This window comes from Tauraco erythrolophus, chromosome 22, assembly GCF_009769465.1.
Source record: "Tauraco erythrolophus isolate bTauEry1 chromosome 22, bTauEry1.pri, whole genome shotgun sequence".
Classification (NCBI taxonomy): domain Eukaryota; kingdom Metazoa; phylum Chordata; class Aves; order Musophagiformes; family Musophagidae; genus Tauraco; species Tauraco erythrolophus.
In genome coordinates, this window is record NC_141486.1 from 12,593,130 (window position 1) to 12,618,361 (window position 25,232).

Below are 25,232 nucleotides of genomic sequence, written 5' to 3' on the forward strand. Positions count from 1 at the left end.
TAAGTGAAGAGTCACTGCCACCTAGTGGGACGTTGGAAACTTTGAATTGTTCTAAAACTTTATTAAATAACATTTGGAGAGGAGAGTCCACAGGTTTTTATGGTTGACACAGAATGAGAGATTCTAAGTGGCAGCAAAGGATACTAGATTTCTTTTTTTTTGAGTAGCTTGCAGTCATTGCTCTTCATTTAAGAAATGCAGCTCTTTTTTTTCTTACCCGTTTGTAGTAGAACATATGAGATGCTCCTGCTGACTTCTAACATTTGAATACAAAACCAGCTGCTTATTAGTGGAACGTTTGGAAGCCGCAAAGGTTGTTACGCTCTTGTGGCAAATACTGCAAATACTGGTCCTTACTAGTTCCTCTCTATTGTTTAGATACTATTTCAAAATATATTAAGGATGTTTAGTGTGATAGGCAGGGTGTCTTCTAATCTTGACACTGGTACTAAATACTAGAGACTTCAGCTAGTTTTACTGAGAAATTTAAATGAGTGCAATGTTTGACTAGAAATTACTGCTTTATTTGAGAGGCATTTTTGCCAATTTCAAGATGAAAATGGAAAGCTGAGTTTGCAGAAGCAGAAAATACATTCCAGATGCCAACAGCTTACCATAATGCACCTTTTATCTAATCTGGGGAGAACTGTCTGCAACACTGTGGTATGGGAGTGTCAGTCCGGCTGAAGGAGAGCTTTAATCACCTTGCCATTTCTCAGCAAATCCATGTTTGTGTGCCAAATTAACAAACTGTTTACTGGTTCCAGTTTTTCTTAATGGGTGGTTACTTCAGAGTCCGGGCTTTGCAGTGACGATTTTGTTTTGTCAGTTCTGGTGGAACTTGCCAAGTATAGTTGTGTACTATTCTTAGTAGTTTCTATTGCTCAAGAAAATGATTTTCAGCATTAAAGCTTTTGTTGATACGTGTCCTGTACTAATCATGAAAACAAGAGAGGACTCTGGTGATAATCACTGGTGTCTTCTATACTGTACATCATAAAACTTCCTGGACTTCTCATTCAGTCTTTTTGTGGGGGTGTCGTGTTCTGGTTTTATTTAAATAAATAAATACGTTTAACCTTGATGTAAAGATTTCCAGATGTGTAAAATTCCACAGTCAATGCAAAGTTCTTTGAACCATTTCTAATTATTAGAAACGTGCACTGTATTTCTTGTCTTAATTTGTTTGGTGTCCAGATTGCAATCTTTCTACTATATTTACTTAGTAGAATGTCATTTTACTGTTTCTTTTGCTTCTACAGTTAGTGTTGATCATGTCATTACTTCTTGATGAAGTAAATGGTGGTAGAGGTAGCAGAAGGGAGAGAACACTTAACAGTTAAACTTGTAAATAAAATATATAGTCGTTAGAGTGAACTCAATTATCAGTGGATATAGTAAAGATATAGGGCATAATCAGGATAAAAATAGCATTGCACAAAATCTGCATTGTTAACCCTCTGCTTTTCCATGATTTTAGCAACTAAGGATCCTGAGAGATATTTAATAATTTTGAAATAAATTTTGACAGTTCAGGAGCATTATGAAGAGCCTTTTCATTATGAGATTGTGCATACGGCTCTTAAACTATAAGACTTGAGTTCATTTTAATTTTGAAAAATTACAAGACCTTGTTTTTATTCAACTTATAGAATGCCAGCTTACCAGTTTGGTGTAGTGATTGCTGCGGATTTCTTTGTATCCAGGTTGCCCTAGGACAGTAAGTTATTTTGAAAATCCAGGATTTGAACTGTTGTAGGGCAGCCTGGCTATGACAAAGGAATCTGGGGCAGTCCAGTGTAACATGAGATTAGTCAGGAAGAGAATATCATAAAAGCATGGCCTGAGCTTTGGATGTTGTTTTTAAGCTACTGTTAGGTATAATTCAAATCAGTTGTATATTCATAAATCCCAGAGGGTTTGGGGCCCAGATTCTGAAGTTGTTTGCTAAACTCATGACAGCAGCTGCTTCTGTCCTCGTGGCAGAACTGGTGTGAGTGGACATGCACTGGAGGGGTGGAAGTAGGAGAGTTGGGAAAGTTTTAGTATTGAGAGAAATCAACTTCTTTGAATCTGCTTTTTCATGAGTTAGACTTGATTCATTGGCAGGTACTGGGAGGTGCTGCAAGAATCAGTTTTTCAGCTCGTTTTCTCAGGAATGATTGATCTTATTGAAGAATTATGTATTTACTTAAGTGGTTTCAGTTTGTGGTCAGGTAGATCAGTGGGGTTAACACATAGTTAATCCACAGCCCCTTAATAATGTTTGTAGTGGTTTTGGTTAAAATCCTATTTCAATCTGCTGAAGATTGACAGATCTAGTGATCCTAAACTTGGGACACTCTTACTTTGCTAGTTCTGCTGAACTTCTGAATTTGTACTGGTAGCATAACAGCGACTGGTATAGTTGCTGCACTGAACCTTGGCGTGCTGTTTCCCTTCAGAAGATATATCGTCACTGGGCCTTGTCAGAGCCCAATACAGGGATTGATGTACTAAATTATAAATACTATTTCTGTTATATTTTTCTTATTACTCATTAACTATAGTAAGAAGTTTCTCATTAAAGAATGTGCATGAAACTACTAAATTGTTCATGGCATGTTTTATCTATAGGTGGTACTGTTGCCTAAAGCATGGTGAAATGTAGCAGAGACTTTCTGGTGAAACGGATACTGAACATATGCAGGATAGTTTTCTCTTAGGAGGATCTTTAGTCATATAAATGTAGTGACTTTTTAATCTTCAGTAGTCTAACTGTTTTTTTTCTCACTAAGCTGTTAGTAGGCAATTATTTAAATCCAGGCTTTTGAATACTTAAGAATTTTTCATGTTGTACAAAATGGCCACCAAGCTCTAATGTTGAATTGTTTCAAAAGGACTTCTGAAATGAAAAGAGCTTTTTCATATAAAGCATTGTGACTCTTTAGACAACTGAATTGTCCAGTCCCTCATATGCGTTTGTGCATGCATTGTATGTCATGAAAGGGCTCAGAATGGCACACAAAAGATTGCCATGTCATGAAGAAAGTGTCCACATGGATCATTTCTGCCTTTACTGTAGGAAGTGTGGTCCTTTTCCCTTCCGTTTTGCAGCAATGATATGTGAGGGGATGAGAAATGGGGTTTGAGAGGTGGCACTTGACTGGACAGGGGCACTCAGGAAAGTGAAGATAGGATGTAGTGTTTGAATGTGCTAAGCTTTTGGGAGGGAACGCTGTCAGGAATAAAGTGATTTTTACACCACTATTGCTCAATGCCTCTGAGGTTTGTGCATTAACTTTTCTCTAGGTTAGCAAGTATCCGTGTAGCATTCTGCTTCTTTAAAAGATTTAAAGAAATTCTCTAGAAACCCTTCCAGATTGTCTTGCTCTGTCAAAAAGAGCAAGTCAAAAGCAAAACTTTGTAGTGACAAAACAGCTGTAAATTGCTCAGACTAGAAGGATTTTGAAAACTTACTTTTTTCTGTTTTTAGTATGAAAATGATGATACTAAACAGAAGAAACTTAGCAAGGGGAAAAAAGGTGTGTAAATATCTATACAAGGAGAACAAGCAACGCATGGTTTTAGATACCTTGATGCTGATTGCATTTTTCTCTTTATTTAGCAATAACACAAAAAGATGGGACTTTTTTTTTCTGTTTCTTAGGAGCCTCTGGGCTGAAGCTGGATGTGATGTAGATAGTGATACAAGTTTCACATCCCTGGCCGAATGTAAGCGCAGGGCACAAGTATAACCATGTTATTGTTTCATCCTGTTTTCCTCTTCTAACATATTCTCATTTGTACTCTACGCCCACAGCATCTGAATATGACTTTGTTCATGGTTCATCAAGGAAAGAAACATTCTAATGGTGAACATCTGGAGGAATAGTTTTGGAATGAAGAAAGAGGAAAATGAGTGTAATGATGAAAAGCAATTCAGAATTGACTATGGAGCTCTATATGGTCTATTGTAAATGTGTCCTTAGGTTGTGGCAGTTGCCAACGAAGTGGAATAGTATGTTGTTGATCTTGCTGGAGGTAGAAAGCAAGGTTCTTTCAGTATTCTTCATTCCCTTATCTTGGTCCATGACAGCTAACCATTCTGATCTTTGAAACCAAATTCCAAAGGCATATCCTCTGAGGAGCAGCTGAGGACCTTAGGGCTGGCTGCTTCGGAGAAAAGGAGGCTGAGGGGGGATCTCAGTGCTCTCTGCAGCTTCCTGAGGGAGGGAGGCGCTGGTCTCTTCTCTCTGGTATCTAGGGACAGGACACATGGGAATGGTTCAATGTTGGGTCAAGGAAGGTTGAGACTAGATGTTAGGAAACATTTCTTTACTGAGAGGGTCATCAGACACTGGAACAGGCTTCCCAGAGAGGTGGTCAATACCCCATGCCTGTCAGTGTTTAAGAGGCATTTGGACAATGCCCTTAATAACATGCTTTAACTTTTGGTCATTCCTGAAGTGGTCAGGCAGTTGGACTGTAGGTCCCTTGCACCTGGAACTATTCTATTCTAAATTTATTTAAAAAAAAAGAAAAAAAAAAACCACAACCCAACACCCACCCACCACCCCTCCCCACAAACCCAAAAAAAACCCAAAACAAACCCAACTGGTAACTTCAGTTGGTTCCAGCCAAGTTTGTCATTGCGGAAAAAGGGCCCTAGTGCTCTTTAATTGTCTCCACTGAACCAGTTTGTGCAGCGAATTGAAAATTAAGAACAAACAGTTACCTTTTGGTACAATACTGTGGTATGTCTTCTGAAGAGCATGCTGCAGCTGTCAGCTCATGATTCAGAGATAGTAGGAAAACCATACGGAACTAATGAAAGGGATAAGTACCTGGGGTTTGAAACCAGGTAAAACAGTTAACTTTTGGAGCCCGGAATGGCTGTACCAGGTCTAATCAAAAGCTTGTCTAGCTCAATGTTTTTTCCTCCAACAAGAAAATCAGTAAAAGCAATGGTCATCAGTGGTTGCTTACATGGTTATTGTCATGTTTGCTGAGAGCAGTGTGAACAGTTAGTAACTTCCCCAGATTGCTCTACTAGGATTCAGAAATTGGGGCACAGGGACTTTCCTGGCCAGAGGTGGTAAGTATCTATGCTTAAGAGTCTTTTAATGACTTTCTTGTGAGTTCAATAGCTAGTGATGAGAATGAACTTTTGGCCATTGTATTTGGATTACACGTATATTACTAACAGCAATGTAAAGTTTGCATTTCTGCTTTCAGAGAATGTCACTGTACCATAGATGACAAAATTTGGTAAATGCTGGTATAGTAATGGCTGTAGGGATTCCTTTTGTGCTCAGTTTTGATGGTGGTGTGTTTTTTTTTGTTGTTGTTTTTTTTTCTTTTCCAGTTTAGTTCTTCTTGCGCTGTCTTCACTTTTGCTTCAGAGAGAACTACCTATCTAAATGGGTTTGTTAAGTTGGCAAAGAGGAATGGACAACCTCTGGTGGTATGTATGTTTGCATCATGATTTATCCACTTTGCTTCTGGCAATCTGTGAATGAGAGCTACTGCCATGTACCTGTGAACTTCTGTACAAACAGATAAAGTGTTTTCTCGGTTTTGTTTTTTTAGCACTGTTTGTATAATGCATCATTTTAATCATTAACCTGAGCAAGTTGAAAGAATTTTTAAGAAGCAAATGCTGTGAAAAGAAACTATATATTACCGAGTGACTTTTCACCTTTTACTGCCAACATGTTGAACCTTTGATAATTTTCAGAATTTCAAAAGCTTCTTTTTAATCTTGTTGGAGTGAAATATTGCAAGTATGGGGGAGTAGCTTTTATATTAATTGGTTTTGATATCTTTCCGTATGTAGTCTGACAGCCTTGTGTTACAGTAGGCTTAGTAGTAGCTCCAGTGTTACTTAATTTGCAGAGTAATACCTTCTGTGATAGCAGGTGTGGAAATACTTAAATCACCAGGTGACTTCAGAAGAATAAAAACTTCTTGGATTTAGCTTAAAAGGGTAATTTCCCCCTATGACTTTCCTCAAGGCAGCAAAACAAATGGGTGTGTAGAGAAGTATTTTTTCAATTTTTTCATAGGAGGTGTGAGTCTTGGAGAAACCGATGCGCAGAGGACAAAGCAGTGTGGTTTTAGTGCTGTGTTATATTTGAAACATTGTGAGGGAAAGAAATCTCTTTTGATCCTTTTTAGAATGAAAGTATCTAACCTTGCAAGCTTTTTCTGTGTGCTGGATGTTGAAAGGCAAAAGTATGTTAGTGCTTTTTGTTTCAGATATTAAAGCACTTTGTGTCTTTTTGGTTTGGTGAACGTTAAAACTTGGAGTACAGCTGAGCTTGGATAGAATACAAGATCACATATGGGATTTTTCTTTCCCCTTTCAGAGCATTTTTGGGCCCCCGCACACTGGAAAGCCTCGTCAGAAAGGCGGAGGAGGAGGAGATGAGAATATTTTTGTGGCCTTGATATAAATGCCACGTTTTAAAGAAATTACATCATGAAAATTGCTTTCCACTTCAGTATCTCTAAGGACTATGAACAGAAGCAACTCTAGACCTAGAAGTACTTTGCAGTCAGTTAGTGCTCGAAATATGAGTTAATTTTATCAGGACACAAGATAAAGGAAATTGCTTCTTGACTAGTTTAACTGAGGAGTTTGTGGCATCATTTGAAACAGCTCCTGGTTTGTTTGATGTATGCCTATGAGATCGTGGGGAGAGCTGTTGGTCACGTAAGGCCGTGTAGGGATGACAGGTGAGGTGAAGACCTCATCTTTCTCAAGGGAGCAAAAGAAGGTGTTATTTTATTCCCAGCTGCTTGCTTTCCTACTGTTTTCCTGTTTGTGTGGTCAGTGTTGTGAGAAGGGTGAGGACACAAAGGGAGATGTGGCAGTGTCCCTGGTTGCACATCTGAGCAACTGCGGATTTTGCTAAAAGAATGTATGTGTGCAGGAGTCTGTGGTTGCTGTGTGTTGCTGTGTGTGCTGTGGGGAACAATGGAACAACCATGCTGTTTGTTGTCTTTGATTGAAGTAAATCAAGGGACTTGACATGGCTTTAACGATATTCAGTTATTCTCCTTCACATTTGGTACCTGAAAGAGAAAAGAGAATCTAGCTCCTAAGGTCGTCTTGTTTCTGAAGTTTTCTCTGAGAAAGAACAAGGAAATCTCTTGTATTGTTGGAGTTTTTAAATTTTATTTATTTGCATGAATACATGTGCTTTGCAGGAATTCCGTTTTCATCATGTTGTCTCACCAGTGCTGGCTGAGCTGAAACTTCCTGCGTCGTGGAGAGAGCATGTATAAAAGGAATGACCTCATGGCCAATGTGATGGTCACCTCCGCCACTCCAGAGGTACAGTTCCTTGGGTTTTGTTAGCTCCTGTATCAAAATGAAAATTTTTGGCTTGTTTCAACTTTCAGAGAAGCCCTTTTCACTACTAGTGATATCAGTCTTTTTTCTTACATACGGTGTAGTATTTGACAACAAAGTAATTTTAGAACACTCCATGGTTCACTTGATGGTGATTACTCATTTAGATTAGTTTTAAATAGCATTTTTGACCTGTTACTCTATAACTTACAGCAACTGTTTATTATTGATGAGTTAACAGCAATGTAACGTACCATCTAAATGGAGCCAGTAAGAAATATTCCAGTAGAGATTTTTTTTTTTTTTAATTTACTGGTCTACTAGTAAGAAAGTGTTCTGTAAGATTTTTGTTCATTTTAACCCTTTGTATCCTGTGGAGACCAGGCAGCTCTGTTGTGCTCTTTCCAGAACTCCCTAGTTTGGCGTTGAGCTGCGTGAGCAGCCAACAGCCTGTGTTTGTAGGTCCAGGACAGCCTTCTGAAGACTGCTTGGGAACTAGTTACCCTACTGAGTTTGTCTGGGTTTTTTACTTTCATGTAATATTATGATGAAATATAAATCAGCTGCAGTAAAGCTTGCCCAGTAAAGCACACATTTTAAATGTATGATCGGAGGTACTTTTTAAAAAGGTAACATCTGGATGAAATTCTTCCCTGCTTGAAGAATTCTACTTCTTCATCTCTTAAGACAACTGAAGAGCTGTGTGAAGTAAGTTTTTCCATCGTAGTGGTGACTTTTGCACTCACAATTTGATCCTATTGAAGCCGTTATCCTGATTTTCATGAAACAAGTCAGCTGTTTCAGTACTGAGCTGATCTTCAAAAACCTTATAACAAAACAAAAATAAGTAATACAGCTGTGCCCAGCAGAAGGTCATTTTCTCAAACACAGTGTAAATGCCCTCAGACTAACAAAAATAGTTTTTCTTTCTCAAGATCGGGGATGTTTTGAATTAGGTATGTAAACCCATGATTTTGAAATTCCTCTTCAAAATAAGTGTGTTTTTTTTTAAGAAAAAAGACTTTCTCACACTGTTTTCTCAAACAGAAATATCTGTCATAGATCAGAGCAGAAGAAGTCTCCAGGGTCAAACCAAAGATTCTTCTAATCCCTTATTCTGCCTCTAATAGTGGCCAACAGCAGATGCCCAAAGATGGGCACAAGAGCAGTGCTAGCGCAGGAACCATCCCACCAGCACCATCCTGGCCACAGCTGTTCGCAGCCCAGGGACTTCTGAGGTGAAGGTCCTGTTCTGTCTCTCAGTGTATTTGTCTTCAATAAATTTACCCAGTCACCTGTTTGAATCTGTGTAAGCTTTCAGGTTACACAGAATCTCATAACAAGCTGGTTTTCAGCTTAACTATATGCTGTGTGAAGACTCGTATCTTCTTACTAATTTAAAATCCATCTCTAATTTTAACTGGTAACACCTTCTCCTGGTGTTAGATAAAGCAAGGAGAGACCATTCCTGTCTTTCCTCTGGCTTACTTGGTTGGTTATTGTACTTCCTCCCCATAACCCACTGCCTCGTTCCAGGTTGATTTCTAGCATAGCCAGTCTTTCTTTGTGAAGAAGCCATTCGATACCTGTGATCATCTTTGTTGCCTTGTCCTGAAACTTTTCCAGTTCTTTAATATCCCTTTTGAGATGGAGACTAATACTGCTTATGTATTCTAAGTTTGGGTGCACCGTAGATTTATCAAGGAGCATATTCATACTGCGTTATATATTTTCTCTTCCAGACTTACAAAATTTTTTGAAGTCCTTTTTCAGTTTTTCATTGCCAGGTTTTGTCTTTTGTTTTACCACATTAAATAAATAAAATGAAGATCCATAGCTGTCAATGAATTGTCACTTCGTTGTTCGCTGTCTTTTCCAGGATGTTGAATATATGATAATCATCGCTTATCTATGCATCATTTTCTACTGATTGACATATTTTCAGTGCTTGTAAGAGCTGTTTTGTAAATAATTATTTCTTATTGCAAGGGTAGTCTCTATGCCAGGGCTGCATCATTTCCTTAAAGTCTCTGGAGTGAGGAACCACGTCAAAAATCTTCAGAAGTCTAACAGGACTGTATTAATCATGTTCCTTTACCCATGTCTGTAGATACTGAGACAGTGCTTCTCTTTCTAAATACTTACTTGGCAATTTCCTGATACAGCATCCGTGTTTCTACTGATTCCCCTTTATTCTCATCTTGGGTTTGCTGAGTACAAATGTCAGGCTTCCTGGTCAGTAGTTCTCCAGATACTTTGTAGGGGAAAAAAAAAAGATCATCTCATTTACCACCTTCTAGTTCTTTGCTACCAAGTCAGTTTTAAGTGAGAATTACACGTAAAGGTTAGTTAAGATGTTCTTCTTACCAACAAATAACCTCAGTGAGGTGTGGACTTAAAGATTTTATGTGCATATATTTTTATTCAGTATGTAGTTTTAAGATAAGCAATAGAAAAATAATGCTATTGTTGTACTAAATCATATTATTCCTGAGGAAAGGAAAATGAGCCACAAGTGCCTGCATCTGAGCCTAAAGACAGAAAGAACAAAAGGAAGGCAAGGCACCAGTTTTTAAGACAAGACACAGTACTGTTGTAAAGTACTCTGATGCTAACATGGGGTTAAATTTCAGGACATGTCAGTTTTTCCTTTTTTATAACGTTACGGATAGAGCAGCATGATTTGGATGTACCTTCTCTACCTTTCATGTTTAATTTAAAATTTCAATTGAATATGAATCTTCAGCATCTCAACACGTTTCCTTTTGTGTGACAGCGCTTTTATCTAGTCTATGATTTTAAAAATTACTTTCTAAAACTGGAAATTTCATTAGAGCTAAAGTTGCTTGTCACTATACTTTTTGCTGAAGAAAGTTAGTTGGAAACATTAGTGAACTGTGCTTGACTGGATTTTATAATTCAGTGTCTGAAGCTTTCTGAAGTTCATACACTTTCTTGTAATTTCTTATTATTTTTACGCATATTTATTTTCTGAATTTGACATGAAATTCATTATTCTGCAGATAAGCCTACTATTTTTCTTTGTAGGGTAGTAGCAGCTCAGATTCTCTGGAAGGGCGAAGTTCAGATTATGCCAATAAAAGCTACGATGCAGTTGTATTTGATGTGTTGAAAGTAACTCCTGAGGAGTTTGCTGTAAGTAGAAATGTTATTTTTCTATTTAAGCTTGTGTAATATTCAGGGCTTGCAGGATATTAAAAAATAGATAAAACTTTTTTCTTAAAATAAAAAATCTTTTAAATGAACTCCCAATGTTCTTGAAAACAAATTTCTGATTATATAAACTTCAACAAAATCAACATGTTTTGGGATTTAATCATTCAGTGCTGACCTGACACAGCATAATTGTTTTTCCGTGTAAAGACACTTGAATTTTTTCTAGTGTATTAGAAAACCTTAGCATAGGTTTAAAGATGTTGGTTATCCACAGTGTGATTCATTATTTTTTTTTTTAAACTGAAACCACAAATACTCATCTTTTCTGTTGAAACATCAGTTTCTCAGAAAAATCAGTTTCTTAAAAGCAGGAAAGAAGCTTGTAGAGAGGAAACAATTTGCATTCCTTAATAAGTTTTCAGTACTAAACTGAAAGCAGAGCTGCAGTTGTGGCAAAATTCCAGTACAGTTCTTAATGCTTGCTCCTTTGTTTTTAGTTTATACGTTAACGTGATGGGGAGCAGGAATGAGTGAGGATGAAAGCTGTTGAACCTGGTTCAGTGTTTTATTAATATTTGGGGCATCAAAAGGACATTTCCCCCATTTGGTGTAAGATCACATAATACCCCTTCACAAAAAGTCCTCGAGGTAGGCCTACATTATGCCTACAAGCTTGTCGCTTTGGATCAAATTCTGATGGGTCTCTTAACACTAATACAGAGTACACAGGTGAGAACTGTTGTTAGATAAAAACATAAAAATACTTGGTTGGCATATCTGCATCAGCCTGGTTAAAAGATGGCCTGATGCTTTTGCTCCTGTTCATCCAAGTTCAGATGATCCATGGCCAAGGACTACCTTCAGAAATGAACAGGGCCACCGTTTAGACAGGCTTGTAAAATCATACAAAACCAGAGATGTCTTATTTCTTCAGAGGAAACTGAATATTACGTCCAAAGACAGCTTAGAACATAGTGTGTAGTCTACACCAGCAAAAATGAATTTGTGGTGATCTCAGAACTGTATTTATAAAGTGATTGAATCAAGGCTTACAACTCACCAGTTTTCTATTATGTTCACGGTTCCTACTGCTGTTGGTTTGAGATGGAAGCTTGTTCATGAGGGTCTTGATTTAATGATACACTTTAAAAACATACGCACGGGTGCACACACGCACCCTGTGTCATTGTAACGTGTCTTTTTAACTCTCAAGTCCAAACTTCTGTAAGTTGCTCTTCTCTCTTCAGTTCCACTTGCCACCCATAGCCATGGGCAAAACAAACCAACCAAACAAAACACCCACCAACTGCCAAAGAAGCCAAAAATTGAAATGTGTGTCTGTAGGACGGGGAGCGAGGCTTGGAAAAGATCCTGTGTAAACCCTGGTGGTAGGGCTGTTTGTTTGGAGTTGGTTTGTTTGTCGGCGTTACTTTTAATACGGTCACACAGACTTTTAACACCAAGGCTTTCTCAGCCAGAGTAGCTGTTTTCCTTGTGCCACATTAAAACATTTTCATTGATTTACCCTGATCTTTTTTTTTTTTATTGACAGCTCAAGTCATGTTTACTGCTTGTGTTCAATCCAGAGAAGCAGATCGTTTCTTTTTTCCATAAATAATAGCAACCAGTAAATTATACATACCATTTCTTGTTACTCAGAACTGTAGAAGTCTGACTGTTTCAAATAACTTGAAACAGTTCAGTTGGGGAGAATGAAAAAAACCAACCCAAAACCACAGGTCTGGGTTTACTGTAGTCAGTACAATTTGGCTACTGGACATCAGGGCAGGGATCTATAGAAGGTGGGATTGCTATCGAATATAAATATTTAGAGAAAGGGAATGGAGCCAAGTTAAGATCACTTCCAAATTTGGTGTGTTGTGTTCCTTTTTAAAATTTAGAAGCAGCAAAGGAGAAATTCCATAGTGGTAATCACATAAAGGAAAAGGCCAGCAGCTTGCTAATACTACTGAATTTTGTTTTCACCTTTTTGGTGATTTTGATTGAACCCGTGTCTTGGTGAAACGATTGCGAATTCTCGCTGAAAACTTCTTTATTAATGTCACATAATATGGCTTGTAGTCAGCTTTTTTGAGCCTGAACTGTGTGTCTTATTAGATGACAGTCAGAAAGGTGCAGACAGGTGTCGGTGACTGTGGTTTTTCCAGGAGCACAGCGAGGTCTTAATGACATCTAAGTTTGTAAATACCCAAACATTACTCAGGAGTCTAAATTGTAAAATCGAATGCTGCTAAGAGTGGTCAGCTAGGGCTTTGTGGCAAAATCTTTGATTTAGCATAATACAGAAACAAGAGGTAGTTAGAGCATGTAAATTAACCATTTATGGAAGGAAGTTTTTTTGATGTCTGTAAAGTTTTATGGGCCTTATTAACTTTTCTAGACTCACTGCTGAGGAATCATACTAATAGTAGAAACTTTATTAAAATTACATTTAAGTAGATAGTTACCATTCTTAATTGGTGGAATCAAGTGAGCACTTTGAGAGGGGACTATCAGGTTTTTGATGTTTTGGGTTTAGTGTAAAAAAATGGCCAATAGAGAAGCTTTGCTGGGGGAAAATCTGAAGAAGCGTTCTTTGACACTTTTTTACACGTTCAGCCATGTAAATTAGCAATTTAAAAGCCCTGCAGGTTTACGCACTCCCAGTGTAACTGAAGTACCTATTGGTTAAACATAATTTACACAACTTTAAAATGTCATTCGATCATCTAAGTATCTTATCACTTAGATGATAAAAATGTTCTATAAATGCTTTTTTTCAAAATCATTACCTTTGAAACAGTGGTAAAATGTCTTATCAGGACATACTCATCATGGACTGAAAATCTGTGTGTGCCTCCTTCAAAGCATATTCCAGGCATAACTAATTAAAACATCATAATGCTTTATTGCCTTTCAACCCAGTGAATGTAAAATGTGTGCTACTTTCTGTGTGAAAGGCAAATAATTCTTCCTGCCATTTGGGGTATGTCAGTAAAGGACCTGAGCAGTAAGACTCTCAAAGTCAGGTTTTTCCTCTTAGACTGCTACAGGTACTGAAAGTCTTCACTTAGTTACAGGCAGTAAATGTAAGAGGCTATCATGACATGGTGCCACTCGGAGCGGTGGAGTGTCCGCTCGTGATGTATCAGCCTGGGCAGGGTCGGCCGAACTCAGGACAGGTCAGTTCTGGTCCATGGAGAGAACGTGGCTGTATGGTTTGTAGTTACTAAAGGGCAGGTGTAAATGCGCGATGGTTGGCTCTTCGTATGACATTATTTTGAATTTTGTCTTTATTGCAGAGCCAGATTACATTGATGGATATGCCAGTATTTAAAGCTATACAGCCTGAGGTAGGTTTTCTTAATCTACTTATATCTTTGGAATTCCATGCCTGAGGAGATGTAACCATTTAAATGTTTTTTCATTCAAAAATGCTCCCCTTCTTGCACTGCACTAATGGTCTTCTAGGCTTATTCCTCGTTAGCACTGTGAATCTGTACCCAGCCTGATTTACTTTGATTTGTCATCTGTTGCCAAGAAAGATGACTATGCTTTTCTGGAAGTCTTCCTGTCTGCTTTGTGTTGAGTGTTTCTTCAGGATAAATTTATGACATGTTGAAATTATCTACTCTCCCTTCTGCTCCTGTTTTTCAGTCCATATCTGATTTCAGAGTTTGACTTGTGCCTCTAGTCATAACCTGTATTTTAGGCTGCATCAGCCACTTGGTAAATGTTTTAATTTGTACTGTCATGTTTAAGATTCAATTCTGATGGAATAAATCAGCCCAAACCCTCAGAAGTTCATGTATTAGTGTCCTTTAATTTTTTAACCTTTTAAGACAGACACAGAAGGAAACTTGAGGCTTGTTGAGGAAAAGCAATCAAAGTTAACATAGACATTTGAAAATCAGAAATAAGAACTTCAGAAATGAAGAACAAAGTTAGTTATCAGAATACATTAAATTTGCATAAAAGTGACGTCATCTCAGTATTTTGATGAAATAAATTTATTTTCTGCAAAAGGTACAAGAATTGTGTGTTTCCAGCTTCAAGTTCTTTAATATAAGAATATGTCCTTGGATCCATTATGATTTCTTGTCTCCTTGTGCCTAGGTGGAATATCATGAATACATAAAGGACAAAAAAACCCTCTATAATATTAGCAGAACTGAATTTTTGACATCAGAAAGAGCAGTCCAGTTTAGAAGGTTCTTAGTAGAAGCTCAGTCCATCTAATTTGGTCACTAACAAACAGTCTAGTCCGTAACTGTCTGCATTTGTTGGAGGCCTGGTCACCTTTTAGGTGAAGCGAGCACGTTCGCTCCCCAGTGCCTGTGAGCGCGGACCCCGCTGGGGAGCTGCCGCGGGGTTCCACGCAGGTGGCTGCTGGCTCTTGCGTTGTTCACGGGCATTTTACACCAGGGCTCCTCCTTGTCTGAGTCTTCCTTTGGTGTCCCTGTACTGCGCGCCAAAAGGGAAGGCCAGTGTTCTGGCTGAAACCTGTGTTTCTTGATGTACCCGTTTCATTTCGCCACCGGGTATGGTGAAGGCAGTTACGGTCCCTGCGTTTCCGTTCGTACTTGGTTGTGCAACGTGTCACACCTGCTCCGCAGAATCAGCCGTCGTATGCAGGAGGCGACGGTAGATACACTGGTATGTGGATAAGAGTCCACACTTCCAGTTTCCTGTGCTGGAAAGTCGATGTGAACAAAGTATGGAGAGCGTGGAAGGGTTTGCAGCCAAGTTCCAGGGCAGAACTGCGCAGAGTCGCCTTAGGCAGCAGCCGTTGGACTGTTGTTGAATTTCGTGTTTGGGGAAGGAGCGTTATCTTCTTTTTTCTTCAGGTTTTAGTCTTTAACATGAGCTTACGCACAGATGGAAAGACTTCAGATTTTAGAGTTCTGATTGCCAAGTCTTATCTCAAACACACAAACATCCTTTAAACTTAGCGCTTGCTGAGGCTTTTTTCTGCTTTTCGGTTGAGCTATTACTAAAAAACACATCTGCATGTTACATTGCAAGAGTTCAGTAAGAGGACATCTGATTAAAAATTCTTTCTTCTCCCCCAGAAATAACTATGCTTGCATTCTAGGTTTCTGTGTAGCTTTATTTAGTTGGTTGTTTGTTTTTTTTTTCAAAGTCCTGGAAATTGCAATCTCAACCAATTTCAGGGTTTTCTTGCACACTTGATTGGAAAGTTTCTTTTGACTGTGTGGATTGAGGAACTTGCCCACATCCTTCCATACAAAAAGATGAAGTGTAATTCTAGAACACAGTACATTTTAGCATTATAAAAAAAATTAAGCAGGGGCATGTTGGATCACTTACTCTTATCAACCTTCCTATTCAGTCCAAATTTTAAACCTAGTCTAATGATTTTGCCATGCGCAGGATTTTCCATTGTTGCTCGCTAGCCCTCTGGCAACTGCTTCATTATCCTTAGGTTGCTGACCTCTTCCAGTTTTCTGACAAATGCAGATTTTGCTGTCCCTAGTCAAGCGACTGAGCTTTTCCACATAAATATATGATTTCCAGACTCTTAGGACCAGACGTGCACTGATCATGTGGAGAGTTTGTGTCCTGAGAGATGGAAATTGGCATTTATGGCTGCAGAAGGCTTAAATGTTGGAAGATGAGGATACAAAATACGTTTGGAACTGGAAATGCTCTTCCTGGTTCTCGCACAGGAACATGCAGACCTCTGCATCTCGAGAGTGTGTTCCGTTCATCAGAATGCACAAAGTGCTCTTCAGAGGCAGAATTCTCTTTGACTGACTCTGCCTTTTCATGTGAAGGTGTCTAAAGTTAATAGCGTGCATTTGGAAAGTTGAACGTTTTTATTGAAACCGAGATTTGTGGTTCTAAAAACAGAAGAGTGATTTAGAGCTGGTGTTATGGAGAACTGATTTCCAGTATGTATGTATCTACCACTTGTGAGATCTGAATATAAAGACTGTATAGATACGTGGTAACTTGAATCTGTAGTTAAAAAGAGACAGGCTGTCTAAATATATTTGGAACTGCCTGGAATAACTCTTGGAAAATGGACACTTTCTTTCTGTCTGAATCCAATCTGTAGTTATAATTTCAAATTTCTTTTGATGCATAATTTAATATGGTTTATTTAAGGAGAAAATTATTCATCTGCTTTTTAGCTCTTCTGTTTACTTTATACTTCCCACAGGAATTTCTACTATTTTGCAGTTTCGGTGAAAGATTATTTTTTGCCATAGACAACTGGGATTTTATTATGCATTGAAATTGATTAGTTGTGGTTACGGGTATACTAGAGAACTTGTGATTTTTCTTATTATTTTGAAGTAGTCACCATAATGCAAGAGCACTCAGAAATTTGTTTTGTGTACTGTGACTGAACTATGCAGCTTTTTGCTTTATTAGCACCAAATACTAATCTGTATTCTTAAGTACACGCCATGCTTCAGTCAAGTCCAGCTAAACTCTTATGGCTTAAAAAAATAGCAAAAAAAAAAAATCAAAACCCCAAATGAAACAGTTCAAAGCCTGACTTTCTGTCCACCAGAAGACCTTCAGACTGTTACTGTCCAGCCCTTATCACAAGGTACATTCCCTCTCTCTGAGAACCACATAGGAGATTTCAGGTTTTTTAAAATCAGTTTGTAACTACTGTAAGCAATAATATTACAGTTCCAAAATTGTGCTCTTCAAATGCTTTAGATCTCATGTTTTAATATTGAATACACTGAACTGAGGTGTATCCATGGAAGTTTTACTAACTGTAATAATGAAGATAACGTTCAGGAATAATAGCTAGGTTACGGCCTCTAGTTGCATAGCTGAATTTTGTACTCTTTAACTACTTCTAGTACTGCTCAGTGATATGTTTAGCTTTAGCTTCAGTTTTGAACCAGATACAATTAAATACTAGCAAAGTCTTTGCTCCTGTGTCTGTCGAGTTGCTCATGTGAGGGAACCCTGAAATAATCAATGCAGAATGAAACTTCAGAGATCATCTGTGGCTGATTGCTTAGTCTCTCTGTATCTGAATATTAATACTGATGTCTGTTTTTTCTAGTATCAGGAGAATATATGAGTCACATCACTATGTACATCAGAAGAACACACAAGTGTTGGGCGAGTTGTCATTGAATTGGTGTCTTGTATTGGTTTTAGCAGTTATCTGATAGATGCTTCTGTCATGTATCAGTTTTTACACTTCTAAATGTTTTTAAACATTTCCTAGGAACTAGCCAGCTGTGGATGGAATAAGAAAGAAAAACATATCCTCGCTCCAAATATTGTTGCCTTTACTAGGAGGTTTAACCAGGTAAATCACTTGATTATTGTGGGAAACAGCTACTGTTTGACAGTTGTCTTTGAGTATAAAGTTGAATAGAACTACTCTAATGAATTAAGACATTTTTCTAAATGAAGATGAAGATTTTAGAATGGCAGTTCCTGTTTTCAGTTGCTTTGTCCACATTTTTCTGTTGTTCCTCTAGACCATTGATTCCTAGTTACTAGTTCCTAATAATTTTTGCTGATATGTCATGGTACAACATTAGCAAGTCTTTTCCTTCTTTTTCTGTGTTTCACCTGCTCATTCAGTTATTTTAGTGTTGCCTCACTTCTCTTCCTCCTTATATCCAGTGGTAATGCTTTTCAGTAATGGCAGCTATACAGGTGAGAATTCATGGCATCAGAACTCTTTTCTTTCCTTATCCTATTTTCTCCCTGGAGCATCGTGAAAATTTACAAATATTTCATCTAATAAAGTTCTTTTTTTGGTAAATAAATTCAGTTATGTGTGTTTATTTTATAGGTCAGTTTTTGGGTTGTACGAGAAATATTAACAGCACAGACCTTAAAAATAAGGGCAGAAATATTGAGCCATTTTGTGAAAATAGCTAAAGTAAGTGCAAATTTCTTGTACTATCATTCAAAATCTTACTTCTTTTTTGTTTGCTTCTGCACTACTCCTGTGAACAGTTGTTGGATTGCAGAGGGTCATGTTCTTTTTTTAGCATATCTGCTATGTTGTACCACATGAATAAGATAAAGTTTTGACATCTGCTGGTTTTACGTGGTTAAATAAAACTACATAGTTCAACGTGACTGTGTTGTACGTTTCCCTAACACATTTAAAAGTTGTAAACTGTTTAAATGGTTGTAAACTGTTCTGGTTTTTGTCTCCCCCCTTTCACGCGTATCTTTTATGAAAAGAAATCTCTTGCTTCTAAAACGGCTGTTGTGGGACTCGTATTTCTGTTTCTATTCTCTGCTGTTATGAAGCACCACTGTTAAAGCTCAGTTATTTCAATGAGTTTGAACACTGTGCTTTACAAGTCATTCTTAACTTTTTAAAAAATACATTTATTTTAAATATTAAAAAATATTTTTCTGCTTCATGACCTGTGGTCATTCAGTTTTGTATGATCTTGTGTGACACTCACTAATATTAGTAAGAAGACAGCTCTGAGATCAAAGATCTGGGTGCTAATCTTGTACATGTGAAATTGTGTGTGTATAGGTAATTAGAATAATATTTTTGATGTTTTTTTGTGTGTGTGTGTTGTGGATATTTCTAATCAGTTTACTTAGCAGTTTTGTGCTTATGCAGAAGAGAATGAATCTGAGTAAGTTCCTGGCACAAACACGTAGTCCAAGTACTAGGAGAATGGGCACCTTGGAGGTGATAGGTTGTTCTAAAAAACCAAGGATTTATTTTTTTTTCCCCCTGCAAAAAGGAAAACACTACTCTCTTTTTATCTTTTCATTTTTGTCCCTCTTTCCTTCTTTTCCCTCAAAATCCAGACCTTTCTCACATGCTCCTGAGAAATGAGTAAATTGATCACTCAAGGGTGAATCCAGCCTCTTCTTAAGACTTAGGAAGAAGCTACATGACAGAAGTTGTCATTTTTCCTCTTTCTGGATATGTTGTAGGAAACTGTCTTCTAAGACAGCTTTATTCCACAGCATTATCTCTTTTGAGATCAGTGTGTTTTGAGTAATTGTCAACGTAGAGTGAATTTAAAGTTATGTTGAAGTGATGAAAATTTGTCCTCTAAAATAGATTACAAAATAAAACGTTGTATTAATTCTGAAAGGGTCATCAGCATCTTTGGTTGATGTTTTTGGCTGGATTAAATTGTTAACTTCCAAAATCATACTTGTTTTCAAGAAAAATGCATCAAATATTTTTTTTGTGTTTTCTGTTCCTGAAGAAACAGCCTTAGAAAATAACAAATTCAAATTAAATACAGTTTGTATTCTGAGAACTGAAATGCCTGTTGTTTTGAGGGGTATGTTTGAAAAACTTGCAACTTTTAAAGCGGTCTTGAGAATTTTGATCATTGACAGCATTGGATAATGTTGTAGTCTGCAGTCATTCATGAAAACTTTGTGTTTTATTAATGCAACTTTGAGAATTAATACTACTTCCCTTTTCAATGTGCTAAAAGTTATTATTCCCTTTTTTCAGAAGCTTCTAGAACTGAATAACCTTCATTCTCTTATGTCTGTGGTGTCAGCGCTGCAAAGTGCACCTATCTTCAGACTGACCAAAACCTGGGCTGTAAGTTATTCCTTGATCATTGTCTTTTCCCTCTTGTTTGAATTCTGAGTTTTTCTGAACTCTGTTGTTGTCAAATTGCATGCTCTGGAAAAAGACTCTTTATATTCTTGTTTTTGTGGGATCATCATAGCCGAGTGATCTGTTGCCTGTTTTATGAAAGTAGAGTTTAAAAGGCTGCATATTTTTAAACAATCTTTTTCCTGTTTCCTGTTTTCCTATCTGTTCTAGAAGCCACCGATTATATGCTCAAGAGGACTTTAGTTGATAAGTAATCTTAGAAGGCCCTTGTATAGAGTATCAGTATCCCATTAGCCAAATCGTTGTGCATGTCATGAATGTGTTGCCTAAAAGGAAAGGAAGAAAAAAAGATCTATTACAAATATAGAAGCATTAATTTTGTGATTATTGCCCAATGCATTTCAGTTTTCACTTACTTTAGAAATTAAAAGCATTGATAATTCCATTTAGAGAAATTCAGTCTCTTGAAGGCAGAATTTCTCATTTAAATTTACTGTAAGTTTTGCTATTTCTTTAAATTGGAATACACAATTATAATGTAGTCCTGCTGTATGTAATCTTTAATACAGAAAGGATTAGGTAATTCACATTAATCACCCAATGTGGATCACATTAACTATTCAGAACTGATAAATAAAGATGGCTATACTTATCTCTTTTACTGAGGTTTATTATGTCTTTAAAATGCTTGTGACTTTTTTTATGGCTTGTTTGCTCAGAATTGGGCTAGAGTCTAATAAAAACGCAAGTGCCTGCTGTTTTGAGCACCTTGGTGAAGTTGGAACTTAAATAGGGAAAACCGCTCAGGTGTGAAACTAAGTGTGTAAATAATTCCACTTAGACCTAAAGAGGTATAAGCAGCTCAAAAATACAATACAGTGCAGAGTTAGGGCCTCAGGGGATTCTCAGTGCTGTTTAGAAAGAAAACAGCAAACGTATGCTGAAATCTTTACTCGTGTACCTTTTACGTTACTTTTTATTAACAGCCGTGATTTAACCCTGAGGTGGTGTAACTGCTGCAGAATGGCACAGAGCCTCAGGGCTCCCGTTGACAGTGCTGTTACTGGTGGCTTCTGCCAAACCCTTCCTGACCTGAGCAGACTGATGCAGCAGTTGACTCATGCGTGTCCATTGCAGGGGGCAGGCTCGCAGTTTCCAGAAGCAGCAGCTCGACTCACGAGCTCTGTAGTGCCGGAGTTGGGATTTTACAGAGGAAAAGGTATTAAGGAGCGAACCGTGGACCAGCTGTCTGTTGTCAGAAAATGCAACTGCAAGAAGCCAGTGGACAGTGCCATAATTCTCCACGCGTTCTGACTCAGTTGGCTTTTAAAATCATGTTTAGAATATTGCTGGTGTTTCTAAAAGCAGCCAAAATAGGGAATGTGGTTTTTGTAGCTACAGTTGCGTATTTTGTTTACTTTTCTGTCACTTTAGGATCTTTTGCATTGCTGAACATTTTTCTGGTTTTCTGTAATAAGTCCAGTAATGGAAAACATATTTAAGTATCATGGTAATTTACTTTCCTTATACTTTTTTCGAAAAAGTTTTATCATACTTTTAATAAGGTACTGTTGAAATGGCACAATTTGCATTTATTTAGAGCATTTTCCATTGCTATTTCTGCTTTCAAATTCAAGAGGCTTTTTAGCGTTTCTGATAAACTATGAGAATGTTGGTGACTGTATAATAACATATACTTTTCCCTCTAAGAAATTAATATTGCTGAGGTTATTCAAAACTCTGAGGTAGTGATATGTGGATCTTTGATAAACTATTCAGAAATAATAATCATACCTGTTAATAGCTTAAGACTTAGGCTGATTTGCATTTTTATTTTAATTTTCTTAACAGGTAGCACGTTTTCAAATATTATGCTAGTTTGGATCATGATGATGAATTTAATCTTGACTTAATCTTTACTGTGGGTGACTCAACACATTTTATTATTTATTGTTGTCTTTGTGTGGATTCATCTTTTAAAGTGTTTGTTTTATGATCTTTTTTCTATGTAGCTTTTGAATCGCAAAGACAAAGCCACCTTTGAGAAGTTAGACTATTTGCTGTCTAAGGAAAATAATTATAAAAGGACACGAGAGTACATCAGAAGCTTAAAAATGGTTCCTACTATTCCATATTTAGGTGAGTGTGAACAATTACCTTATTTATCTGTAGGTCATTTTGACTGACAAGCATTAATGTAGCATGTTGTGCACCTGAAGAACACTATATATAGAAGGTATGGTTCACTTCATTTCATATTTAGAAAAATTAAATCTGGTGGAGATTAAGTTATACACTGTCTAGATTCTCTAACATGTAGAAGTTTTGTGCATTACTGACATCTGAAACAAGTATGCCTTTGTTTACTGTCCTTTTGATGGCTTCAGAATTTACAGGAGCGTTGGGTTTTGATTTGTCTTTAAGTACAGTATGATTTAAGACCTTGTTCCTATAGCTTTCATTTTTGCTGGACTGGTTTTTTCAGATACCACATAACTTGGTATCTCTAAACTGGAGTTGTTGGTTTCTGTCAGTTTCTTGTAAATCCTTTGAAAAAAGACACAGACCGAATAGTCAGTTCAGTTAATTGACTTATCTTTTCAGTATTCCCTTGTATGATTCCTGTAGACACCCTATATCATTATTTCCCCAATGGCTCTTCTAACTCACAATTCCTGCCCGTTGCTGAACTGTGCTAGCATTCCTGAGGAATCCTGCAAAAATCAGATTTCTGTTAAACAAGGCCCTTCAGACCCTGGAATGTCTTTCTAGTGGTGGATATTTTAGCAGAGTTAATCTAAGAAGTATTTAACCATGTCTTCTGTAAGTGATATAATAGAAACAGTAAGATAATTTATTGTAATTATTTTCTAGTCCCCAAGAAAAGACAAATACCGTCCTTTTTCTGTAGCAATGCTTGTATGCAAAGCATGGTCCTGGTAAAGTAATTGTTTCAAACATTCTGAAATACAACTTTCAGAAAAAAATATGTTTTTTTTTAAAAAAATCAAACTAAGTCTGGAATTTCAGTAACAGATATTCAGCACAAGTCACTGATGTTTAACAAAGTTACAAGCAACAGAATACACCATAACGAGATGTCTTAAACATTTTGAAGTGTTGGTATAACCACAAACTCCACTTCTAATGCAACTTTTTTCCTCATCTAACTTCATGCTGCCTTGTGCTTCAGCCACATGGACTCCACAAAACCACATGTGAAATACACCTTTACCTAAAGTAATAGGAATGACTGTTATTCCTGACATAAGAATTCCAGTTAACGATCTGGAATTACAGCCACACATATGAGAAGAAAATGTAAGAATTCTAGGAATGGTACATAACAGTTCTTAGGGAACTGTGTTGTATTCCTAGAAGGCTTCTCATCATTGTGATACTTCTTACTTAGCATGAGCAAACCTGACATATTCACAGAATTTCAAAAAGGTGTATGAGGAAAACTCTTTGCTGTTTGCATAGGCTTTTTAGCACCTCAGGCTTATTTGTAGTCTTAAAGTATTCAAGGAATTAGAAAAAAAAAACCTTTATGTGGATGTGTAAGCACTCAAACTAATCAGTAGTTTAGTCTAGTTTGCAGTAGGCTTTTTAGAATCTTCATTCCTTTGGCTTTTTCACTGTTTAGTCTGTTGATTTAGTGCATATGCTTTAGAAGAAATCCATGACACATGGCATTGTGTTTATTTTACATGGGTTAGAGGTTTTTTGTTCCTCCAGCAATCAAGGGATTTAGATCCGTAAAGGTAAGATCCTTTCCAAATTGTCATTTGCAGAACTGCTTTCAGTCTTTGCCAAGAGACTGTTGTAGAAGAAAAAAGATGCACCAAGCTGTGTTGACAAATATGTTGTCATGGACAGCCTGATGTAAAAGCTGAAAAGGCAGTTTATTAGGTTAGGACATAGAGGATATGAACAATTGCTAGGAATGTTTTACTTACTGTAAAATACTTTACTTACTTGTATTTATGAAGTGGAAGACTGGCATAAATTCAGGATTGTAAAATCTTTATGCATTTGTGTACTATTTCTGTGCAGCTGTCCTGCCAGTTGCTCTGTTAACCAGAAGTCTGAACAAGACACCATGTCTTCACAGGCATATAGGTGTTTAACAGCCTTCAGAAAGTGTCTAAGACACATACGTATTTCTGAGAACCTGCCTAAATAATGCTTTTACTCATACTTTTTCTTCTGTCCTGAAACATTAGATTATCTACTCGATCAAGAAGTTGTGCAAATTGTATTTAAAAGTGACACTTTCAACAAAGAGAAAAAATGAGGTTCTGTCATTGGTATAACTTGCAGATTTTGAAAAATCTGTCCAGTTTGTGTTACCAAACAGACCTTTTAGAAAAATAAAAAATTGGAAAGGGTATCCATGACACTTCTTTGTGCAAAAAATAAGAGAAGACGTGTACATACTTTTGGAATTAGTATTTCTCTCAGGCGCTAGATAAATATATGTGTAGTTCAACCTGAGGGTGTGTTAAAAAGGAGACCTACAGTTAAAACACTGTCTAGTGCTAGTGGTCTCCTTTTCTTTTGTGACATATACCAAGTAGCCATTTGACAAACTTTTTTTGTCAGTATTTCGTGTGGGAATATTTCTGCACACAGGTTGTCGTTAGTGAATGTAGTCTGATATAATGAGCTATGTTCTGGCTTTATTAGTAATTTAGGATGATGCTAAGCTGGAGCTAAAAAGGGCAAGTGTTTTTGAATCAATGAACCTGGATAACCAGAGCTCAAGAATTCTGCTTAGGCTTCCTGGGCCAGAATTGCTGTCTTTATAGTAGTGACCCTCAATGCCTCAATGGATTTCTTTTCCATGAACTCATGCACTCTCTCTTTAAACACGAGTAAACTCCTTGCATCCACAGCATCCAGCTGGGAAGGATTTCCTCAGCTCTGTCCAGTGCCACATTCTTTTGCTTGAATTGAACATGGCATTTTCTGCCTTCAGTATATAAACTATATATATTGTTCGTTATACAACTTTGTGAGGCTGCTCCTGCCGTAGGGACTTCAGTCATTATCTCTGTTGTCTTCACACTGAATCTTGAGTTACCTCTCTTTCTTCCAGAAGGAATTGTCTTTCGATTACTTGATCATGCCTTGTACAGA

General features: G+C 37.3%; 1 protein-coding gene across 5 annotated transcripts in view; it reads left to right on the plus strand.

The window, feature by feature from the left end:
- Nucleotides 1-25,232, plus strand: part of RALGPS1 (Ral GEF with PH domain and SH3 binding motif 1) — a 106,659-nt gene that overhangs the window by 8,945 nt on the left and 72,482 nt on the right. For 4 of the 5 annotated variants that reach the window (XM_086625274.1, XM_086625278.1, XM_086625279.1 and 1 more), the window contains 8 exons: nucleotides 5,348-5,446; nucleotides 7,195-7,321; nucleotides 10,388-10,495; nucleotides 13,819-13,869; nucleotides 17,742-17,825; nucleotides 18,321-18,410; nucleotides 19,980-20,072; nucleotides 22,103-22,229. In XM_086625274.1, the coding sequence (XP_086481400.1) occupies nucleotides 7,265-7,321; nucleotides 10,388-10,495; nucleotides 13,819-13,869; nucleotides 17,742-17,825; nucleotides 18,321-18,410; nucleotides 19,980-20,072; nucleotides 22,103-22,229 (610 nt within the window). In that variant the 5' untranslated portion in view covers nucleotides 5,348-5,446; nucleotides 7,195-7,264. The remainder of the gene's footprint in view (nucleotides 1-5,347; nucleotides 5,447-7,194; nucleotides 7,322-10,387; nucleotides 10,496-13,818; nucleotides 13,870-17,741; nucleotides 17,826-18,320; nucleotides 18,411-19,979; nucleotides 20,073-22,102; nucleotides 22,230-25,232) is intronic. The other variant, XM_086625277.1, reaches the window with a different exon arrangement.